Here is a 25,073-nt window from a genome sequence, read left to right on the forward strand (position 1 = left end):
TAAGACTTCCCTTTTTGCTGATTAGTGATTACAAATCAGAAATTTCAATTGAAAAAAATCAAAATGATAAATTGATAATCTACTATACACCACAATATACTATATGCACAAATATTTTTTGGAGAAAATAGACAAAGGGAAAGCAATTTTAATTTACTTTTGTAAGAAATGAAACAGGCAAGACTATACTATATAGAGCACAAAATAATAAAATAAATTAATATTGTACAAAAATACTCAATATAGTTAAAAATCATTAAATTTGATTATTGATTTTAGTTTTGGAATCTTGAAATAAATATAATTTGTTCTACCCACTAATTAAAATAATCATATAATGATCAAAAAAATTTCTAAATGGGTTTTATATTTCAAGCATTTAAGAACATTCAAGAACCCTTTACCCTCATTAACCTTTATGAGTGTTAAATTACTTTTGATATACATATTGTGATTTGAGTTGAATTTTTATTCTAAAATTAATACTGTGAATATATTTGTATAAATTCATTATAAAATAAAGAACAAAAATGTTTGCTTGAAGTTTAAAATTATGTTTGATAAACCGTCTTTGTAGTTCCATCTAACTTTTAGAGTAACTAAGATTAAATTAGGTAGTAATAATGGCATAAGCTAATAAAAAATTAAGATTTTGTTTGTACAACATAAAGTTTTCATGAAATTGTTTAAAATACATTTATTTTCATTCATAACCCTAATAGCTGTAACAAATAGCTGCGAGATGCATTTATTATGATACAACATAAATACATATAATATTTGTATAATTAATGAACCTATTATGGAAATAATAGTATAAATATTTCTTTATGATTTAAGAAATTTTTGTTTCCCAATGTGGTATGATAAACGACCAATAAAATTAGTCAAAAAATCCTCAATAATAGTCTACTGGTGCTCACATTTGATATTTTTATAATGCATTTTATATGTAACAATGTGCATTGTATTCAATAGCCATGTTTGCATGTCAATTAATGGATTGATTTAGTAATGATAAAAGGTATAGACTGTTGGTTTTTTAGGTATTTTAAATTGTACTGAAAACTAAAAGTAATTTTAAGACTTTACTTTTAGTTTAGGTCTAAATATCAATTGTAAATTAAAAAAGTGAAAATAAAAATGTCTAATTCTGTGCTCTAATGTTATTTATTTATTAATACACACTGAGAAGGAGAACAAAAAATAAATAAATATAAGTTACAGTGAGACATGATAAATAAAATATAATTGGATACACATTATCAACTCCTAATATAAGACATATAATGATAGTCTAAAGATTTATTATAGTTTTTGTAGGCATAAAGAAATAAGAAAATGGTTGTATTGAGTAGTATGGGCAGAGTTAAAATTATTTGAGATTTGTGATAAAAATAATATTTTTAATATTTTGTCTATACACAAATTTAATTATATAGACATATAGTTAAAATAAGATTACAGTATATGATGTATAATACACACATAAGAATGAGCCCAGTCTTCTAATGCAAAATAATTTAAATTTAATTAAACTTAAAAATAATTATAAGATAGTTGGAACACAAAAAAAAAAAATTCTGAAAAATCATTAAGTTTATTAAATTTTACTATTATGCTGTATCCGTGAGCTCAGAATCGTCATCTATATCGCCATCTGCTGGTACATTTGGTGAGTGTACATTGGACAGCAAATCTCTCATGGCGTCCAACAAAGAGTTGACACTTTGACGTAAATCACTCCTCATTTCTTCAATTTGTTCACCAACCATTGTTATTACAGGTCTTGCAACAGCTTCGGCCTCAGCTGCTAACTCTTCGTCAACATTACTGAAAGTTAAAGATAACACACAATTTTATAAAATTATATCTTTTATAATAGATACAATGTTGATAAATCACCTTTCATCAGAAAGAGCTTGAAACACAGGGTTTAATGACCGGAAGAACGTAGAGAAAAGTGAATGGTTTTCCACAGCTGTTCTACTGATGCTATCATGAGATGATCTGGAATTGTAAAATGATGTACCGTCTGGCGGTGGAAACGGGTCCATAATGAGAATGGGATTTGTCACAGCCTGACGACAAACATAAATTATAGAAACATTAAATATAATTGATGATTATTGAATTAATATTCTTTTATTAATATTGCTATAAAGTAATGTCAATAATTAAAACTAAGTATTATGTATGTTACATCGATACATATACAGGGTGATCCATTTAACGTAAGACACTTTATCGTTTAACCATCTACTTTTCGTATAGTAAGTGTCTTACGTTAAATGGATCACCCTGTATGTATATATTATATATATTGTTTAATAGACTTCTGAATGTATAATATAATACACAGGTAATAATTTTACTATAAAAGGAAAGAACATTCATCAAATGTGTTTAGTTTACAGGTTTCTAATTTTCAAATAAAATTAACAAAAATATTATAATATTATATATTAATTAAAAATGTATGTTTTCTAATTCATACTTTTGTTTATTGCAATGTAATAAATATTCCAATTCAAAATTATTAGACTAAAATTAATACTATTTTCAAATTTAATTTCGAAAACAATTTATAAATTAATTTTAATATGATTAATCATTAAAGTCATTACATTATAACGTTGGATGGTAACATTTGTTTAGACATTAAACATGGGTCAGTAACCCGCCACATCAAACCAATTGTGTATCTTCTGTAATAAATTTATAATTTACGTTCAATTCAACACAAAGAGAAAATTACAGTGCTCATAATCTTAGTAGATGTAAAACTATTTCTTAAATCATTTCCATTTGTACAATAGTATGTAGTATACTATATTCTGCAGTGTTTAGTATACATTTTCTGTACACTAAAGTTAGTTAAAAATGATCGTCATATATGAAAAGAATATTAATAACTACCTACCTATAAAAATAAAATTTTATATTTTTTGGCCCTTGATAATGTTTCTATAAATTTTCAGAAAATATAATAAATGTCTACATAATATCACAGATATTTGAGTATTTTTGTGGCATTAATTTTAAGTTAAATAAAAAATCTGAGTCCAAAGAAAAACCTAAGGATAATATTATACCTCTTTAAACAATGATAAAAAAAGGATAAAAACAGACTATTCTAAGCTGCACAATAGGTTTTTCATTGTAATTTCAACTACTTTTAGTCAACCATTGAATTTTTAACATATTTATCAATCTAAAATTACCTCAGCTGGTGGTGCGATTGTGTCACTCATGTCTGACAATAACAAATGTCTGTGTATATTCAATGGTGGTTTGGCACTGTATAAAGTGGCTCGTAAATTTTCCATGTTTTTCACTACCGGGTCCTTAGCATCTACTCTATCAAGTACAATTTGCACGTTGCGTTCAAGCCATGGTAACAGCTGAACTTCTTTCCATATATGATAACTCCTCGTTACATACATGGATATTAAGTAAGACAATGATTTTGGTTGTCTATAACACCAAATTTTTATAAATTAATGTATGGTCAAACAAATATTATGTGTTACAAGCATTGATATATATTATATAATATGTAAACATACGTGTCAGTAGCATAAGTTGTGAAAAAAGAATGTGCATTGACTCGTTTATCAGCCTGGATGGAACACTTTTCTAACAAAGGTATTAGAACTCCAGGAAACATCATTAATGCTTCTTGCAACAATGTATGTGCAGTTTCAACATCACCTTTCTGCCATTTAGCAACGGCTAGAGAAAACTTGATATTAGGAAGCTGTGTTAGATTTCTTGCGGAATCAAAAGCATTCACAAAATGAATGAACCATGAATATTCTGAAGAACGTAAAGCGTAAAAATCGATACATAGTACTACAGCAAGAGGATCATCCATTGGGGATAGGGACAAAAGTAGTTTACAGAATTCCAAAGCTGTACGATAACAAGCTCTAAGTCCAACAAATGTTAAATGTCTGTATAAAGTCAGGAACAACGCTCTAAAATCAAAAACAATATAAAATATAAATAAATTACAAATTTTTAATAATTATACATTGACATAATATACACTAATCATACATTTAAACCTAATACCTAAGTAATAGAAGAAAAAGTTTTATTAAAAGGAAATTTGAAATTATATTTACTGTTAAAAGATAATACAGCTATTAAGTATATCATCTATCGATACTAATCGCTATTAAGAGGACCCTATACAAACACAGATTTGTTACATGTCATAATGTAGTAACTTTTACATCATTGGAAACAAAATTCTGTACCTCAGATTTATTGTTCTAGTAAATTAACCTAATATTGCTTAAGGTTCAAATAATATACTCGGGCCAACGAGAGACCGTTACTGGGCGGCGACCAAAACTCGTCTGATCTCGCGCATTCCCACCACTAAATCTGCCGTACGCTGACCGCCGCCACCATTACCGTGTAGCAAGTGGCGTCGACTAAGTGGTAGAGTGGGAGAAATTAGGGTACGAGAACGCGGAGCTCCGTCATTTGGATGCGCCAACGAGTAGCGCTCACTCGGTGGCCCGAGTATATGTATAATGATAATCATAAGAGTGCACAGATGCTATCAGCAGGGACAAATAATAGGTAATAGCTAATAAGTATTCACATTTACACTTAGGGCCAGTTATACCGTCTACGGTTAAACTACGATTAAGCTTAATCAGCTGATAACAGATATTTAACCGGGTAAATTCGGCCAATTAAACTCCGGTTAACTTTAATCGGAGATGGTACAACTGGCCCTAGAGCAGTCAACTATTGTAGTCAGTAGTTACTAGTCAACATACTCTCATATTAATGATGTATAATTATAAACCTTATATTATTTCCATACCAAAAGTCAACAATTATTTGTATACATTATATACTTAACACTGCTATTATAAACACTTAATATCTATTACCTATAGGCTATAATATTACAATTGTTTACGACTAAAAAAAAATTGTTCACTAACTAGACAACAACAATAGTCTAATTTGACTATCCAGTGTGCACACTTATGATGACCAACAATGTATGAAAATGGCCAGATATTTAAAATTAAAACTAATATGGATATTTTCAAAAATGTCAGCAGTAATAAACCAAACAATAAAAACCTTAACATACTAATGGACATTAGATAATTATTTAAAATTACAAAATACCTATTTTCATGTAAACGGTAGTCTAAACGACATTTTCCATTTGACAAACTAAACATGGGATGGAATGAATTTTCCAATGAGTACAATGCTTGTTCAGTGAGTTCAGCCGCAACTGGCAAGTCTTCACTAAGTCGTGCCCATTCTGTCATTTGTAACAGCACGTCAACGTGGTATGGATGGTTATTGATAATACTCTAGAAATTAAATTAAGATAAGCATAATATCTTCTTTTATAGTTGAAACTTAATTGAAACCAACCACTAGATTTCCCGATGACATATGAGACACAGCTGTATAGAGTTGCATTTGAACTTGTTGGTATTCTGGACTATGTTCAAAGGCAAAATACATAATACCATTTTTGCTTTCCAAATATTTCATTGTTGAACCTACAATTTATTGTTATTTTTATGTAACTTACAACAAAAATGTTATTAAAGTATCAATGTATGTACCTGATTTGCCGACGGGTGGCCAATTGTCTTTAGGTGTCACCAACCAAGTGGTTTTCAAATGATTTCTTCCTCTAAACTTGCGTTTGCTAAAAATTAAAAACATGTCTGTGTTATATTTTTATTCACTTATTAGTTTTTAGTAAGTATCTATTAAATACTAAATCAATAATAACAAAATTAGATTATAATTTATTACAATATAAATTAAATGTATACCTAATTAATAATAAGTTTTTGTACAACGCCAAAATATGATCATTCAAAGCATCTACATCAATACTTTCGTTACAGTTTATTTAAAAGTAGTAATATATTAAGGTAAATTAAAAAAAGCTGAAAATAGCATTGTACATGATTTATATATATATAAAAAATGTTGATTTTTAACAATTAATATAAAACTATAAGGAAATTTAATTATATTGTGTAGATTTTAAAATGTTTTATGATACTTGTTAGTTAATAAATTCAAATGTGAAATTTATATTTTTTTTACCTATTGATATTATTCTAATAATAATAATATAAATATAACAGAAGCTAAGCTATTTTCAGAAATATATGTTGATTCCGTTTTCTTCCTCAAAACAACATTTATGTATTTAATGATTTATTATTGAATGGAAAATTTAATACATCCATTGCAGTTTTTTTCATTACAAATTTAATGACAAGATGAATTTGGAACCTACTATGAAGCAGAGAAAATTATATTTGTTGTATGCATCATATTATAGACTTAATGCCTGACTATTAATACATTTCTATACATTTGTAATATTGTTATTTATGAACCTGTTTTTTAACAAAATAATTTAATTCAAGTGGAAAAAATGATATAAGTTAAAATGTAAAACCAATGTAAAAACTAATTAGTAATAATACTTATTACCAAAAAATTAATATTATTACATTTTTTTCTAAATATCTTATAATTTATTATAGTTAATTAAATAAATTTTATAGGTACAGTGTGTTTTTGAAAACTGTATACACTCAAATCAATAAAATCATTAATTTTTACCTTAACTCAGCTTGATGAACAACACGTCCAAACATTTTGCGCAGTTCATTATTTGGGTTAAGATTTCGATGCTGTACAGACAGAATATTTTTAAAAAATATAGTATCACGGTTGTTTAGCATATTCTGTGAAGAAGTAGCTTCATCATCTTCATCTTCACCTTTGTCGGGTACTTCACCCAATATTTTATTTACTTCACGAACACTTCTTTCCACTTCGTCCTAAAGAAGATAATTTTCAACTATACTTAATATTATTGTTCAATTTGTTATTTATTTACCTCAACATTATCTTCACTGCTACGAGTATGTGATGATAATACTTTACCAGACTTCTTTCTCTTTTTCTTCTTTTTCCTTCTAATGTTTTCTTTATCGTAGGACATATTTTCATCTTTCTTGTTTACTGAACCAGTAGTCTCATGGTCATCGTCTTCTTTGACTTCAGACTCGGACATAGAACCATTATTCAGCTGAAAAAAAAACAATAGTTCATATAGCAATATTGTCTGTCAGTAAATGTTTCTATTTCGATAAGACGTTCAAACTCACCAAATCGTACATGTTTAAGTGTCGCTTTTTGTTTACACCGCCAGAGCTGGTTTCAGTATCATCGCTAGCATCGTCTTTAACAGGTGGCAGGTCACGATCGTCCTGCAAGCCCATTTTTCGCAACACCCTCGAAGACATTGTGAATTTGGTGATTGACTGAAACACTAGGAATTTGTATTCTTACATATTTCGTGATGACATCAAAAAGGAATGGATTCTTTAATCTTTTTTACGGCGTTGAAGATTCAGTGATTGTAATAACTTTTGATAATAAAGTGATATTATGTTGTATGTTACAATATTTTTTTGGACTTTAATGAAATCTGACAATTATCAAGCAATAATAATAATAATATTAATGAAAAACACCAACAGTCAGTGTCACGGTAGACGTCACAACAATAATTTACTTAATTTGCATTCACACCACTACAATTTTAGTGATTGGAATGAAATTTATTTTATCACATATCACAATTATCTTAAATAACAGCTGGACGATTTGTTGGTTAGGTAATTAATTTTATTAAATTTGTAACCAGTATCCCCAGCACCATGACCACGATCATATAGATCATATGGCCGTGACCATGACTGATAAGTGATAACCCAGTGATAATCACTAATCAGTTATCAGTATGTTGAAAAAAATACTCACGCTTTCACGGTTTTCGAACAAAGTGAAATTGCATAGCATTCATTCGTGTCAGTATTTGTATTGTCTCAACATGTCTGACGAACAGGATAAACCTCGGGAAAAACCGCAGGAGAAGTCTTCCAAAGTGCAATTGAAGACGCCCAAGGGTACACGCGACTACGGCCCCGAACACACGGCCATCCGGAATGACGTACTCGGACGGATTACAGAAGTGTTCAAGCGTCACGGTGCCGTCAACATCGACACACCGATATTTGAGCTCAAAGACGTGCTGACAGGTAAGTACGGCGAGGACTCAAAACTCATTTACGATCTTGCCGATCAAGGTGGCGAATCACTGTCGTTGCGATATGACCTGACCGTGCCGTTTGCACGTTACCTGGCCATGAACAAGATCACCAACATCAAACGATACCAAATTGCCAAAGTGTACAGGAGAGATAATCCATCTATAACCAGGGGCCGTTACAGGGAATTTTATCAGTGTGATTACGACATAGCTGGCCAATATGACGAGATGATACCGGAAGCCGAATGTGTATTTGTCGCTGCTGAAATAATGAAAACGTTAGATGCAGGCAACTTCAAAGTGAAAGTCAATCACAGGCTCTTGTTGGATGGACTGTTTGAATCATGTGGCGTACCGACAGAGAAGTTTAGGACAATTTGTTCTTCAGTAGACAAACTGGACAAGTCACCGTGGGAAGAAGTTAAAAATGAAATGATTAACGAAAAAGGATTGTCTGAAGAAGTAGCCGATAAAATTGGAACATATGTGCAGATGAACGGAACCGATGAACTGGTCACAGCTCTGTTTAAAGACGATGTGCTTACCAAGTCTACAATGGCAGTACAAGGGCTTGAATCGATGAAACTGTTTTTTGAATACATTAAAGTATTCGGAATTGAAGACCTTGTATCTTTTGATTTAAGTTTAGCTAGAGGTTTAGATTACTATACAGGAATAATTTATGAAGTAGTTTTATTAGATAAAGGCCAATCTGTTGGCAGTGTAGCTGGCGGTGGTCGTTATGATAATCTTGTTGGCATGTTCCATCCAAAAAACAAAACCATACCATGTGTGGGTATATCAATTGGTGTTGAGAGGTTGTTCACAGTAATCGAAGCCAAACTTGCCAAGGAGAAACAAAAAATGCGTACTACAGAGGTGCAAGTGTTTGTGGCTGCTGCTCAGAAAAACTTGGTCGAACATAGAATGACAGCGTGCAAAGATTTGTGGAATGCCGGTATTAAAACTGAACATTCGTATAAGAAAAACCCCAAACTGTTGGTTCAACTGCAGCACTGCGAAGAGAATGCGATTCCATGGGCTGTCATAATTGGCGAAGAAGAAGTAGCTAAAGGTGTAGTAAAATTAAGAAATGTTACTACTAGGCAAGAGGAAGAAGTTAAAAGAGAAGACCTTGTTGAAGAAGTATTCAAAAGGTTAAATATTAAAAACTAGCATATTTTTGGTGAAATATACATTATGGTATTAAGTCATTTTTTATTATTAAGTGGTTTGTTAATGGTTCATTCCTATTAAAAATAAAAACAATCTATTTTTAATTACTTATCTTGTTATTGTTCCCTACATAATATTATATTTGGTGTTATACTACGATATAATCCCAAGTTTATGATGTTGCATATTTATTTAATAATCCCAAGTTTGTCATGCTGTATTATTTTAAATGTACATGTGAAAGTGTCTAGCCTAAATAATCAGTCGTTTACTTATAATATTGTAAATTAAATTTGTCTTGGTAGTTATACTGCAAGTTGTACACAATCAAGTATATAAGAAGTCACATAAATAAATTGGAAAATTATAGTTTAATGAGGGCATAAGGTTAGGTGAAATTAAGAATTGTTCAAAAGGTAGGTAATCTCAGACCTGCCTTAATTTTGTTTGTAGTCAGTAGGAAAAAATAGTTATGATATGCAAGTAAACATGGCTGATCAAATATAATTGTAGATATTTACTGTGTAATAATAATTGATGAAAATGTTACGTCCTAAAGTAAATTAACACTTGTACACATTTAAAGAACTTAACAACAAAATTATAAAATAGATAATATTAATAACAGAGAGCATATTTTTAACTTTAAACAACCCGATAACATAACTATTATTACTACAATTAATCTTAAAAAAGCTGATCGTCAATAAAATGTAGTATTAATATTGAGAAACAACACGGGCTATAATCTATCAAAGTCCGTGGTAACAATAACTGTCTATAATGCTAAAATAATTATAAACAAAATACAATAAATAATAGTATGTAAGTACAATCGAATGTTGAAATATCAATAATAATATATTAAACAGTATGTAAAATTAAACGCCTTTTTGGTCCTTTTAATAATATTGTTAATGACATATCAGCAAAGTAAGTAGGTAGCTCAAAAAACGATTGGTAAAGTGTCCGCTGAACTGAATACAACATAATATTTGATGAAGTTATTTATAGTAGGTATACACAATACTCAATAGGTTAAATAGTAAAACAAAATGTTAAGCGTTCGCGCACAAAAAATAAATATAAAACAAAAAATTAAAACGTCCTCTGACCGAGGACATATAAAATCACAATAGACTAATAATTATAATATTTAAGTATAGTAATAATAATATTAGATTATATTTAGTACACAGACTGACAGACCGTATGCATAGTCAAGTATATTATGTGTCACATAAGACATATTGTTAAGGTATGCCTTATGTGACACGTAAATATTGACTATGCATGTGGACATGATTGTTACATATTGCTAATAATACTTGGGTCGAGTTAAATGTCGATCGTGATGATATTATGACGCGGATGACTATGGATGAGACAATGAGTATAATAATATGAACCTATACCTATTATATTTTCATTTCACCCGAGAACGACTATCTACGCAGCAGAAGAGCGTCTCGAAAGTCAGCAGCAAAGCCGCATACCACCATCGACCGACACGGGTATAATATACAGTGATTTCCGACACGACACGACGGTCACGACGGTTGATGCCAATTCGTGCCGAAACCGCAGGCCGTGTCCGAGTCCGAGTCGCCAGTGACGACGATTTCCGCAGATTTTCTCTTGTCTGGCGACCGGTCGGCCGGGGCCGAGGCCCTTCTCAGAAAGTCCTGTGGCCGCTTGGACTTCCTCTTCTTAATCGCAACGCTTTTCGGAGGGGGCATTCTCTTGGCGTCGTTCTGCACCGAAAACAAAAATTAAGTCGAATTAACACGCTACACGTATTATAATAATTATATATTATGTGCAAAAATGATGGAATTTGTCCCTTCCCCTCTACCCCTATACTTAGATTTAGCCCTCAAAAAAATTGCGTACGGTTTAAATTGTCGATACCAAATTTTTTTTTATAAAATATAATTTATTATATACGACTTTCTTGTCGAAAACTTTTCTTTGTCAAGACTATAATTATAGACGACAGACGTAGGGCTATTGGTTACGCTGAACTATACTACAATTTACAAGTGAAGTTTACAAATTTGACAAAAGGCAATCATATATTAAGTGATTATATATTATAACAAATATAATTATAATATTGTATGGTAATGACTAAGGCCCGGAACTTTATGCATTTGCATCTTTTTTTCTAATGCTCACATTTAATGCTCGTCTATACAGAAATTTTGAAAGTTTTGAAAAAATTTGTGAAGTTAAAGTTGCTGCAGACAGAAAATTTACCGTTGAACAACACGTGTCTCGCACTAAACATATTAATGGACTGAAAAAAAAATACAAATGAAGAACAATATTCAAGTAAAATTCAAACTTTAATTACAGACCCTTTATGTTGCAAATGTTGTCATAGGGACATTGGAATCAAATCATCCAGGAAAACAATTTCTTATTCATACTGATGTTAAATAATTTTAATAATATAATATAATAATTTTAATATTTTAATTTTTGTAATAAAACAATACCTATTTAGTATTTATCAATTTTTACAGTAAAATATACATTTTTAATATCATTTTTTCGTGTCATTTTTTAACATTTTTATGTCATATTATGCATTTTTTTCGTGCATTTTTTATATATTGTTAGATCATCAAGTTCCGGGCCCTAGTAATGACTATAGTGAAGAAATTTAAAATTAATTCACAACAGTGGCAGAAAAATGTTGTTGTTAAATTACCATTACCATTTCAATTATTTTATTCAAATCAAAATATTATAGTTAATATTATAATTTTTAGTTTGTTCTGAACATTTTTTTTATCATGCTTGTGTTAAGACTGATAATTTGTATGTATTAAAATTTAACGTTGGTGGTGGTTTTGATTAAATTAATATTTTTTTTTCAGACTATATCCAACGTCCCCTAGTATTTTGACCCTAAATGCGTTTTCAAGTTCCTGCATCAAATATGCGGACACGCCACTACACAACTGTTACAAGAACTGTTAAGTCGAATGATAATTGCAGTCAGCAATAATAACAGTCGACGTGACGTGGCGTTGAAATTTAATATTTAGTATTTTTTATTATTATTTAGTGATTTATTATCGCCACCGTATTCGGTTGTGCTTTTAGTAAACCTGTTGTATGTTGTCGGCAGAGCCCCAAGTCTTGTGGATCTTTTCAGCGTTGTGTCCGACGCCCAGGAAGTTGCTGAACGCCTCCGTGGTCCGTTTAACGCGCACGTTCAGGGACCCAATCCTCAGAAATCTTAGGTCCTTTTCTGCACGCCGAGAAGGAAAAAAATGACAAAACGATAAAACGAAACCGACGAGACAATTTTTTTAGTAGTAAAAATTACTGCAGCTCGTTTGGCACACATTATATGTATATATATATATTATTATCATATCAAACAGATTAAATATTAAATGAATATAATACAATTTATATAATATTAATATACCATAATCAACAGAGGGATTGGGAACAATAATTTTAGTTTGAAGACTACGCTGCAAAAATACTTGTGTCTTATTTGAGTATTTATACGATCATTTATTATAATAATAATATAATATATATATATATATACGATATAATATGGCATAGTGCACTGCAGTGTAAATAATAATATATGTTAGGGGCGCCATTTCTAAGTGGGCAAATTTATATAATAGTTAAGCTGCTAAGGGACAATGTCCATTTTATCTGGGTCGAACTTAATCAGGAATTATCCACTAAAACTATAACCAACAGTTGATAGAGATTTTCTTTAAAATAACTGAAGAAATACCAGTATAAACTGAATTTAATATTGAAAATATTATATACCTAATAATGAAATTAAAAATGTTCGCTTTTCGGACACATTTCAAAAAATTGTTCACATCACGCCCAAGAAAGTTGTATATCTAAACTTCAAAATCTTAAATAATATGGGTGCAAAAATAAAATCTTGTTCCTTCACCCCCAGAAATGGCACCACTGTTATATTATATTTATGTATTATATTATTATGTGCTACGTGAAAACATAAAGCGATTAGATGCGCTCGAGACTTACCGATGTGTTTGTGCTTTCGGGCGTTTAGTTCTGCAAACAAACAAACACTAGAGTATATTATGAACGAAAGTACAAAAAACGAGGTACACAATAAAAAAAAAAACAGATAAACGTGTCTAGACTTTAAGTTGGAGAAAACTCGATCGGAAACATAAGACAGAAGGTATATGGATATTATTAAAGAGGACAGAGACTGCGGTCTGCGCCGTGTTAGCTAATTGTCTAACCGACAGAGCCGTTCGTGCGTGTATGTACATTGTACATATTATATTACAGTGGCTATACATGCATATATTATATGGTTTTCAGAAAACTTTTAGGCGAATAGCGTTGTTATGATATTTTTTAAAAGTTTCTATACAGCAGAGCTGTTTCAGGTAGTAGCATATTATAGTACAGCATGCGCGATTTGTATAATTGCATAGCGTTAGTTCAATGTATATATATATTATATAGTATAAGAAGAGACTATAGTACTAAACATATTATTATTATACATTTATAGATGTACACACACACACACACACACACACACACACACACACACACACTACATGCTGTATAGGTTATACGCTTGTAATAATATATTATAATGTCTTTGTGTTATAAGGTGCCGAGTACCTACTGCTACAAGAGCGCATAGCACAATAATATGTAAGTATGATATGTACACACAGAATGAAAGCCACACCACTCTTATATAAAAACTGTACTTGCCTTTCCGCGTCCAACAGCCCTATAAGCAAAACAAATAAGTAAGGTTATAAGTATCGTCGGGTTTCGTCGTACACGGTATTATAGGGGAGATGACAATTATTATAATACATATTTTCTTAGTATGGATATAGTTGATATTATCATATACTATTGTAATATACATAATATTATATTAAAACATAAAGTCCGGTGCGTGTAGAAAATTAGTTTAACAAACGCGAATAAACTGCAAACGCATTATTCGTTTCGTTAGCGCGCGAAATGTTAACACTATAGTCCAAGTAAAAACATATAATTAGTATTGTTATATAGTATTACATAATCGAACAGCAGCCACATGCTCTGCACACGAGTACCTAAATATTATTAATTATTATATTATGAGGTATTGCAGGTGACACACTGCTGCACGGACCGCGTTCATCACAAAACGTACAACGAAAAAAGTGCATTATTAACAATAATTACCATCATATTTTATACAGTATGACTTACATATTATTATGTTTAGATATGGTTATATCATAATATTACGGACTGTGATTGGCATGCAGCATAAGTAGGTATTAATAATATACATGCAATGCAATAACGTTCGTTTATTATATTACATTTTATAGGGCAAAGCAAATCGGTGACTGCAGTTGCTGTAAGATTAGGAAAACGTATTCTAGTGAATATAGCACGTGAAATGTATTCATCCAAACCAAATAGTAAAAAATGTAGGCTATAATAATTTTTCACTGAACATTTACCAGCAGTTTCACGGACCGGGGAAAAAATATTCAGCGTCTGCCGTTACCCGCTGGCAATTTGTTTGCAGTAAAACTTTATTTACTGTATTAACTTTTTTACGCGCTTAATAAACATCATCTCTCAGATTGGGGTTGTTAAGTGGTAGCTTATATATACATACATAATAATATTTGATTTAAACAATTATGAAACTAAAACTTTTTTTTTTTTTAATCCTGGAATTAATTTGATCAAAACACTTATAGATACATTCTAATTTTTGTACGCATATTTGAAATTATTCATGTAATGAGAGTACATTTACATAAAACGTCATTTTAACCAAATAATAAAACCACGATAACAAGTATACAGTTACAAAGTAGGTAATTAAAGTATAATGATTGTTGTTTTATTTTTTTTTCTAAAACTTCTGAAGATAACTTTTTACAGAGATCAAAAGAGATTTAACAAACATTTTTTAATTTAGGTTTTACGTAGGTATATTAAATTCTCTGTCTTATCGATTGTAATAAACTTTATAAATAAAAAAAAACAAAAGATATTTGTTTTATAATTGAGTGCAAACAAATCACAGTACGTATAATATACAATTAATATTATTATATTCAGATAAGCCCGAAAAATTCAAACAATTGGATAAAGATAAATAATGAGAATTTAATTTAAAAAATGCCTAAACTTCAGTAATATGAAGACATTGAAGTTAATCAATACAATATAAACATTTGTCTAAAAACTCTCGATTTTAGAATAAATTACTTATATAAGATAGGTACCTACAATATTTATTATTTTATTACCATTTAGATAGTGGCATTATATTCAGATAAATTTACAGGATAATAATTGAATAATATTATGGTAAATTACGGTCAAAGACAATTATTATGTTGTTGTTATAGAATGGTTTAATAGAAGCTGGCATTAGAAACTAAATTTGAATTTGTTTTTCCATTATAATAGACTTTGTTTAAATAATTAAGACAGGTAAAAATATAGGTAGTAATATAATATGATACATAATAATTGTATATTGTTAATTTCATTATATTATGTTCTTCGTCGCACAAAAGGTACAATAAAATTAATAAATATACATTTATATTATATATTTATAAAATAGCTTTCTGTGTCTATTCAAATTATATATATTATATTAACAAATATGACTCGTGTACAAGTAACGAATTCAAATCAACAATTCTAAACAATTAATTACTAAAACAATAACACATAACATTGATAAAAATTGTTTGATATATTTTAGGAAAATACTCATGTTAAATAATAAATAATTAGGATTAAACGCCTTGTCCCGGTAACTACTACTAAATGTACAATTATTACTACGCATGTGTGTAAGCGACATTATTAGGTACTTATATATAGTTAGTTTGTGAAAGTGAAAACCATGCACCGCGAAAATACGACATATATTATATTACAATACGCTTTACTGTCTATTGCAAATGCATAGTATAGATAAATGCAGCAGAGGAATTGTTTTTTATTTCATTACATGTGTTGCACATTTATTTGGTATTCTGTTGCCAAAAAGCGTTTTATAATGTGATTTACCGCAAAACGATATGAAAAGAATGCTTACAAGTTATGTACTATAATAGGGTATTATAAGCGTATTGAATTTAAATTAAACTTTATGACACAGTTTGACGGCGGTACCTATATGGCCATATATTATTATGATATATTGTATATTATAAATAACTAGCAAAAATAATAATATTATATCGATTTAGTCAGAGATGTGTACCTATGCGTATTATAATAAGATACGTTTTATTATAATATATTATACTGTGGTGGGAGCTATTATAATATTATATATCTGAACTCGATACGGGGCCGACATGTCGGATTACAGAAAAGTCGAGTATTATTATACTATTTATTAAATGTGCGTGTAACGACGATCGGTGTTCGTATGGCAGGCAGGAGGGTGAGAGAGGGCGGCCAGGGTTGGTGGCGATGCGTGTGGTATAATTATTATTGGTGTGTGTGTACCTATAATATATTATATGCAAATAGGACGTAAGTCGTACATAGTATATGTACGTTGTGAATAAAACGTCTAATGTGGGTTCTATCGTTAATATATATGTGTGTGTGTGTGTGTGTGTGAATAATATCATATTGTGTTGCGTATCATTATTATTATTATTTTAGAACTTTAAGACAGGGCGGAGAAGTAGTACAGAGCGGAAGACGGTCTAGCGCCGTCGCCGCCACCGTCACCGCAGTGTTTGTCTCTGGCGGATTTGGACGACGGGGCTATTACTTGGACGGCATGCGAGAATGACAAGGAAGACAAGTTGGCGGTTTTTTTAGCGCGCCGCTTCGGCCTCGGCAGAGAGCTGAACAGCAGGAGCTTAGTGGCCGTCGAGGGCTTTTCGCGGGCATACTCACTGCGATAAGTGTCCGCCGACAGGCTCGTATCCTGGTTCGTCTGGTACTGTCTTGGCTTCCGTCCGCTGTAGTCCCGGACGTTCGGGTCGGCTCCTGAAGCGCCGCGAAAACCACATTTTAATTGTGTATATTATAATATTATTATAGATCAGTGGCGGATTTAGGGGGTTACCGCCACTAATTCAAGAGCGCCCGCAGGGTAAAATCCCACCTGGGGCAAGATAAGAATTACTTATATAATCTATATTATTGGTAAAGTGATATCAGTATTAAATTACATGCAATGGCCCCTTTGCCCCCTCCCCCCTGCGGGCGCCATTGTAGATTATTTTGGAACATTAATTTGATAAATAGACTCGCCGTACTAACGATTGCCGTTCTGCATGCGGCGTTTCTATATAATATGTTACAGTTATGATATTATTATTAACAGAGTATTTCGCTTACCGTACGACTCGACCAGTATCTTGTAGATCTCTTCATGTCCGAACTGCAGAGCTAAGTGACACGGCGTGTAACCCTACGGAAATCAATCTCATCGTTAGAACACCCGATAAATAAATATTATAATACGTTGATTTTCCGCCCTACCCGTTTAAAATCACTTGAAATAATGTTGGAATATTTAACGGAAATGATAATAATAATCAAAATTTAAAATATTTAGATCGATTGACTCTATAATATCACATGTATAACGAACACAATTTTTTTAACCCCCATACATACCTAAGACATTAATGTGAAAAATCGAATACCATTTACCAATTTAGCATTATTACTTTAGCCACCTAATAATGAATTCAAATTTATTATCTTGTAACTTGTAAGAAAAGTAACTGTGAAGTAATTAATTACGATTACCTATAAAATAAATTAAAATAATAATACTGATTTTGATGATTGTATGTGAAAATAAAAATAACGAACCATGTTTGCCAACAATTTTGTTTTTTTTTTTTTTTTTTGAGGGTGTCATTAAATTACCGATTAAATTACTAAAGTGTATAAAGGTAGTTATAAGAAAAAAATATTTAGCTCTTGTAAACTAAACCAACATCAATAATTTCAATTAAAAGTATATTAATGCATATTTAACTAGACTTTAGAGGACCATTGTTAATAAACTAGCGAACCAAAATTGATGATATGACTATCAACATTTTCAGAAAAAAAAGCTTTACCAGAATCCATTAAAAAATATAGTAGTTGTCATTTGAAAAAATAAAGTTGATTTTGCTATTGGTACACCTGCGTGTTTAAAAATTTTGAAATTGCTATAAAAAAATTGCTTTTTAAAATAAAGAAACACGTCTTTTTGCGTTTTAACGAAATTCTATGTCATTGATCCATAATCGTTAAAAACCCCCGCGTACAATGACATAAGATACACCCTGTATAATATGCATACTAATTATTGAGGTGGCTAATATAAATAAGTATTATTGTATTAATTTTAAAAATTAATCAGAAATATTAATAAGAAAATATTCATCAACGGGTGATAATGTTGTTGTAGCGGTTATGGCGCTTTAAAATAATAAACATAGGTTCACCGTTCCCAATTGGAACGTATAGGAAAGTTGCGGAAATATCCTTTTCTGGGCGGCAAATATTTGGCCGCCCCACAAACTATCCCGTCTGCAGGCAACAACATATATAATAATAATACTATTTTACTACCACTATTATTATATATTATATTATATACTATAGTAATTGATACTATAGTAATTGATAATAATGTTCGCCGGTGGAGGTGCCATGGCCGAAGGGGCGAAAGGTATAATGACGAAACTGCATCGCGGTGCATATAATAATATGCAGTATAATAATATGATGTATTATATATTATTATTAATCCTTTATCTAAAGTGTTACCGCAGTTTGACGCGGCGCTTGAGTAATTTTAACCAACGTCAAACACATCCTTTATTATACTGACAAAGTTTTTCTGCGGCCCATCGTTTCGGTTTGAATTATTATATATTATTGTAGAGTATTAGAAGGGTCGCCGTCTTTCGTTATACCTATATGTTATAATTGCTAGCGGAAAAGAGTAGGAATATATATTATTGCGTATATAATAATAAGTGAATAAGTGCACCGACGCCCAGGAAGGGGTGCGAACATTATTCAACAACAATAATATCTTTTATGCTAATATACACACATATATTATATATATATATATATATGTTTATTATATTATGCGATGGCGTTGCTGCAGGGGTGCAGGATTGTCGCGAGAGTGCTATGATTTGTCACCCTTTTTGATTTTTAAATCGTTTCGTAAACGTCCTAGAGGACAATTAAAATTTCGAACAGATGTCGTCGGCCGAGTATTGTATTCTATTTATATATATGGAAATTGAATGAAACGAGCGTACACACACATAAAAAAAAATGACAACAGTGTCAAGGGGTTTGTACAAAGAGGGTAGGTATACATATTATATAGTACTATATACGTGATTTTAAATTCTCTCTTGTTTTTCGAATATTATGCGGTTCGTCACGCTTTTCAGTTGTTTATTGTTTAAATGCCAAACCCTTTCTTCGCAGTATTGAAAATTAGTTTTATACTTACTCCATTCTAATTTGTTCCAATTGTTGTGCAAGGATCCATGTAAAAAAACAAAACAAAAATAAGAGCTTGAATTAATATTAAACATTCAGTTGACTCTAGTCGGGATTTTGTTCTGGAAAGGGGGTAAACTTTTAAAATCCCAATGGAAATCCATTTTTGCGTACACAAAATGTGGAACTTTTTACGGTATTCGCCTTTCGGCCATATCTTCAAAAAGAAAGCATTTTACTTTTCAAGTACGCTTATCGACTATCGTGTACCTATATAGAACTCTCAGGTTTAGTTTCGTTCAACAATATTATAATGATTTGCTTAATAGACGTTCTATATAGGAATATCTTAAATGGAAATATGCTGGGATTATATATGTCTATATTAGGTACTATAATAATTAAGCACATACGGTAGTAACTTGTAATTAATATTTATAATGGCGGCCAATAATGGCATCCTTTTCGTACACACAAATACACATTAATATAATATCTTTTCGTATTATAGGTACAGATTATTTTTCTTAAATAAATTGTTCAAGAATCATCAGTGTTCAATCACAAATTAAATTACGGGAAACGTAACGCTATAATTTCCACTATCACCTTGTCGTGTACACATTGTCGTGGTTTGGTAAATGATGTTTGATTACAATTGTTTTAAGGGACTATTATAATGTCTCACTGTTCGTGAACAGCATTTTTCTCATCATTCACCAAATTAAATAATATTGTTTTAGATGTTTAGGTAAAACAATTTAACTAGTCATTAATAAACATATTTATATAACCACCTAATCCATAGTGGAATAATTTTAACTTTTTGGTATATGTCGTAGGTATATATTATGTATTACATACTGTAGTTTATATTGTGGTAACGGGTTGACCACACGGTTCACACGGAATACAATGACAGCACCTTTACATGGAGACGATGGAGTATTGATAAACACTATAACCGCGCATCGATCGGGTTGGGATATTTACTTAAAGGTTACCTGTGTGCTGTGGTATCTATTGATCTGTTGATAGATAACATGAATCGAGCAAGCAATCAGGGAGTATCGTTTCATACGGATAATCGAACACAGCCCAAGTGGAAAGGCGCTTTAAACGTTATAAACTTATAATTATTAGCGGAGAAATAACGGGAATCGAGAAAGAGTTTTAGCGAAAGAATAACACTCCACGACCTCCACAACTCACGAATAATTTGTTAGAAGACTAACAAACAATAATTGCCATTCACGATTCACCAATGCTTAAAATATGTTTATATGTAATATACGATGACCGTTATATGTAATAATATCATATTTTTATACTGCAGTCGGTATACCACGAAATCCAAAACGGAATATTGCGGTGGTGCAGTATAATGGTATAATATGTTTATGGTAGGTACCTATATTATGGTGAGCACGGTCGTCGTAGTGATCGGTAACACGCGCTGAGATAAGAATGTGCGATACACGCGCTGCCCACAACAACAACACATACACACAAATTTATTATTATTACGTATTTACGTGTACGGGTTGCAGCAGTGGCGGCGATTTCTATTTTTTTTTTATTTTTTAATAATAATAATTTTTGTTTTACCTCCACCCGCCGACGCCTCCGCGGCACTTTCGTCCCGCCCCGCATTTTTACATGTAAATCGACGAAACTGGCTTAACGGTAGCCGTCGCTTAGATATTATCGCGGTCGCGTATCTGGACGGTGAATCGATATTCGTCGTAAAAACACCACAACGTAAGTACACCTCGTAGGTATATATGAGTATATTATACTGTATCAAACACGGTGCAGCAATGTATAACGGAGCCAGAGCGATCGCTTTGTAGCAGTCCCCGGGGGCGTCGTCGTCGTCTTCGTTACGAGGGAAGAACGACTTCTTCGCGTTTTTTCTCCGTTGCAGCAGAGATTAGAATAATATAAGCCGACCGCGTATCTCCGGGGGAGGGGGGGGGAAGTCTTTCCACGGAGGACGACGACGATGACGACAACGATATCATTATATATTATATAAAAATGACGACGCGGACAGACGACGGATATTATAGTAATAATATTATTATAAAACTGGATACGCAGAGGACGAGGAGCTGATGTGCGGCGTGCGCGAGCGCGAACGGTCGGATCGCGCTGCTATTATATAATTATTATTGAACCGAATCTCTGTATACATATAATTATTGTTATTACTGGAACGCGTATTATTCTACACACACACACAATCTCTATAATAATAATAATATAATATTATGATATACGTACATACGCGTATACGGTACCACCGCGCGCATATAATATAATATATATATATTATAATATAAACGTATATAATGAATAATGTATTATTAAAAATCGTTATAATATTATTATCGCTATAGTTATCTCCTGCGTATAGGGAGCTCGCTCCGTAGGAATGTTACTAAAATATTATATATATTTTATTATTATATTATAATATACTAATCGTTTCAGACCTCAGGCAACGTAGGTACGTACATTATATAGGTATATATGTAATATGCATAGTACACTGCAGTACGGTGACTGGCGAGGACCTCAGGAATTCGGACGATTCGCAAAAGTAATCGTTCGTATATACATAACATATTAACATATAACTATATAATATATAAGTCATCTCGTCGATTCCAGACCTAAGTGTATAATATTGTATATTATGTAGGTATACACACAAAGCATCCAGGCATATCTGCAGCTCTTTTTTTTCTGAACGAACAAATTATTATTATTCTTCACTTCAGCTTATACGGATTCTTTACAAATACTACAACTGTATAATATTATATTATAGTAAAGGTCGGTTAGGTCGATAATAATAATGCTGTAGGTTAGGCATAATATATAGGCGGTAATAGCAGTGATTGGAAGTCTCTACTTTTGATGTAATGCGGCACTTCAATACAATTACCGATGCTCCTATGAAAATTCGTGGGCGCTGCATAGGAATTTTTAGATTTAGAAAACAATATTTATACCATGGGCTTTTATTATAGAACGGATAAAGCGAAACTGTGAATTCTGCGATGTTCACGAAGTCATAATTATTTTCATTTTTTAAAAACACGTCTATGAATATAACATTTTTGAATACGTGAATGTTTTATAAATTTAGAATGAAAGTTGTTTCTTCAGTTAGGGACTGTAAATTCTTGAAAAAAGTAGCGAAATATGCGTTATATAAATTTACAGTGTAGTAGTGTAGGTACGACAGGCCCAGATAAAACTATCGTAGGCCCTAGGCACTAGGCACAGTACATTTAGACAGTAAGTGCATGCACGTTAATATGGCCCTGTAATGTCCAGTGTTTAAAGAGTTAAGAAACCTTTTGTTTGGGAGAGGAAGTGTCAAATCTTAGTGTTAATCCTTTAAAAACAAAAATATTTACAGCATAAAAATCAAATCTAAACTTTTATTACTTTTTATATGATAACAATTTTAACATATCTTAAAAACAATTAATTTTTCTCTAAATATTATATTATATTGTCAAAAACCATAAAAAACAACTTATTTAATACCATTTTGCAACACGTTTGTTTTAGTTTGGCAGAATTTTCATGTGGGCCATGTGGGCACCCTTAAGTATTTGCCATGCCCGGGTGGGGGATGGCGGCCTATCTCTCCAGACACCGTGTCTGCCCGAAGAGAAGTGCCGCCCGAGACCGAGATTAGAACCGACGACTGAGTCACCTCGGCCACTTTGTCAATAACATAAAATGTTTGAATTTATAATTTATCTCTAGCACTCATTTGAACTGCAACATCAATTACTTTGTCATCATTTATACAGAGACTAGTAAGTACCGTGCAGTCATACGCGGTGCAACCGACCTGCAGTCGATAATAAACTATTGTTTCTATTACGTAAACGATATATTATTTATAATTATTATTTCCTAAAAATATACTATAAACAGTAATCGGGGTATCATTCTTAAATACATGATATTTTACTTGTTGTGCTAACGTGTACAATCGTACGGATTAATTTATAATAATAATAAAAAAAAGCATAAATATTACAAAAAAATTGTAGTCACACATTTTACTTTCGTAGGCCTCAAAAAGTTCGTAGGCCTTAGGCACAGTGCCTCTAGTGCCTATGCACTAATACGGCCACGTGTACAATATTTATTGTTGTGTCCCTCAACGCTAGAGGGAAAACGCCCGAAACAAAGCGGTAGGTACCTAACCTAACCTAAATACGCTACTTGAATCGGTTCAAAATAGTAGCATCTGTAATAATAAATTAGAATAGTTCGCTATTTCCAATCATTGATTGTTACAGCATAATTAAAATCACTTTAATCATATAGGTACTATAATCATAGTTTATAATGAATCCACTGCAGATGGTTATTAAACACTGCACTTTCAAATTTTATATTCTAACTCACAAGAGGAAAGCATTTTTTCAAAACTATATCATAAATGTAACCTAGCAGTCCTAACCTAACCGGCATCATAATAACACCTGCAGAACACGAACCACAAACATGATTGCGATTGTGACTTAGAAATCGAAAAAAAAAATACAATATAATATATTATATTATAATAACGGATCCAGTGAGTTGCGATTGAGCTCACTATTGTAATAATACCTATACTATATGATAACAGATTTATTTTATGGATTAAAATCGTAATTGTTCGACGTCCTACATTCGCTACGTCTAATCAACAACATAGCTTATATGTAATTATTATTTATTAATTTAAAATCTATACATGACACCTGTGTAGTTGTTATGCGTTTCTATATAATCGTTGATCGGTGCCGACACCCAGTAATAATATTATGACGACTGTGTATTTGTGTGTAAACGATATAGGTACAAAATAATGGTAATTATCGTGTCTCGAGCACGAGGGAAAATAATATAACATAAAAACATGAAAAGCACTCGATCGTTCGTTTTGCTTACCGTTTTAGCGTTGACGTTGGCAGTGTACGTGCCGGCCAACATTTTCACCAGGTCCATGTTGCCGTGTTTCGCCGCCCAGTGTAACGCCGTCTGAAAAAAAAACGCAACCCGCATTATATTATTATAAATTATAATAATATTATATTAATATTATTTATTTATTTGTTGTGTGTGTGTGTGTTTACAGTGCGAGTCGTGTATAGTATTATTATTTTACTCGCACGCACATAATAATATTATATATATTATATTATAA

General features: G+C 31.5%; 3 protein-coding genes across 5 annotated transcripts in view; 1 reads left to right on the forward strand and 2 right to left on the reverse strand.

The window, feature by feature from the left end:
* Positions 1-1,231: 1,231 nt before the first annotated feature.
* On the reverse strand, positions 1,232-7,630 carry LOC100164702 (transcription factor 25). Its single transcript, XM_001944649.5, has 10 exons — positions 7,194-7,630; positions 6,923-7,114; positions 6,643-6,863; positions 5,619-5,704; positions 5,422-5,552; positions 5,164-5,357; positions 3,570-3,980; positions 3,225-3,477; positions 1,906-2,081; positions 1,232-1,833 (listed from the first exon to the last, which is right to left on the reverse strand). Exons 1-10 carry the CDS (start codon positions 7,329-7,331, stop codon positions 1,617-1,619), a joined length of 2,019 nt encoding a protein of 672 aa, XP_001944684.2. The 5' UTR covers positions 7,332-7,630; the 3' UTR covers positions 1,232-1,616.
* Positions 7,631-7,797: 167 nt separating this feature from the next.
* Positions 7,798-9,420, forward strand: LOC103310588 (histidine--tRNA ligase, cytoplasmic). The gene has a single exon (XM_008189306.1). It carries the CDS (start codon positions 7,832-7,834, stop codon positions 9,314-9,316), a length of 1,485 nt encoding a protein of 494 aa, XP_008187528.1. The 5' UTR covers positions 7,798-7,831; the 3' UTR covers positions 9,317-9,420.
* A 390-nt stretch (positions 9,421-9,810) lies between these two features.
* Positions 9,811-25,073, reverse strand: part of LOC100573723 (ankyrin repeat domain-containing protein SOWAHC) — an 83,898-nt gene continuing 68,635 nt past the window's right edge. Inside the window, exons 5-12 of one of the 3 annotated variants that reach the window (XR_001680238.2) lie at positions 24,818-24,907; positions 19,854-19,859; positions 17,711-17,783; positions 17,264-17,356; positions 14,078-14,096; positions 13,361-13,390; positions 12,436-12,578; positions 10,935-11,070 (exon numbers count right to left, since the gene is read on the reverse strand). Coding sequence is in view for 2 of the 3 variants with exons in the window: in XM_008189308.3 (XP_008187530.2) it covers positions 10,867-11,070; positions 12,436-12,578; positions 13,361-13,390; positions 17,264-17,356; positions 17,711-17,783; positions 19,854-19,859; positions 24,818-24,907 (639 nt within the window). In the remaining variant the exon portion in view is untranslated. Of the gene's footprint in view, positions 11,071-12,435; positions 12,579-13,360; positions 13,391-14,077; positions 14,097-17,263; positions 17,357-17,710; positions 17,784-19,853; positions 19,860-24,817; positions 24,908-25,073 lie in introns of all 3 variants that reach the window. The other 2 variants (XM_008189308.3, XM_016808053.2) reach the window with 2 other exon arrangements.

This window comes from Acyrthosiphon pisum, chromosome A3, assembly GCF_005508785.2.
Source record: "Acyrthosiphon pisum isolate AL4f chromosome A3, pea_aphid_22Mar2018_4r6ur, whole genome shotgun sequence".
In the NCBI taxonomy this organism is placed as follows: Eukaryota; Metazoa; Arthropoda; class Insecta; order Hemiptera; family Aphididae; genus Acyrthosiphon; species Acyrthosiphon pisum.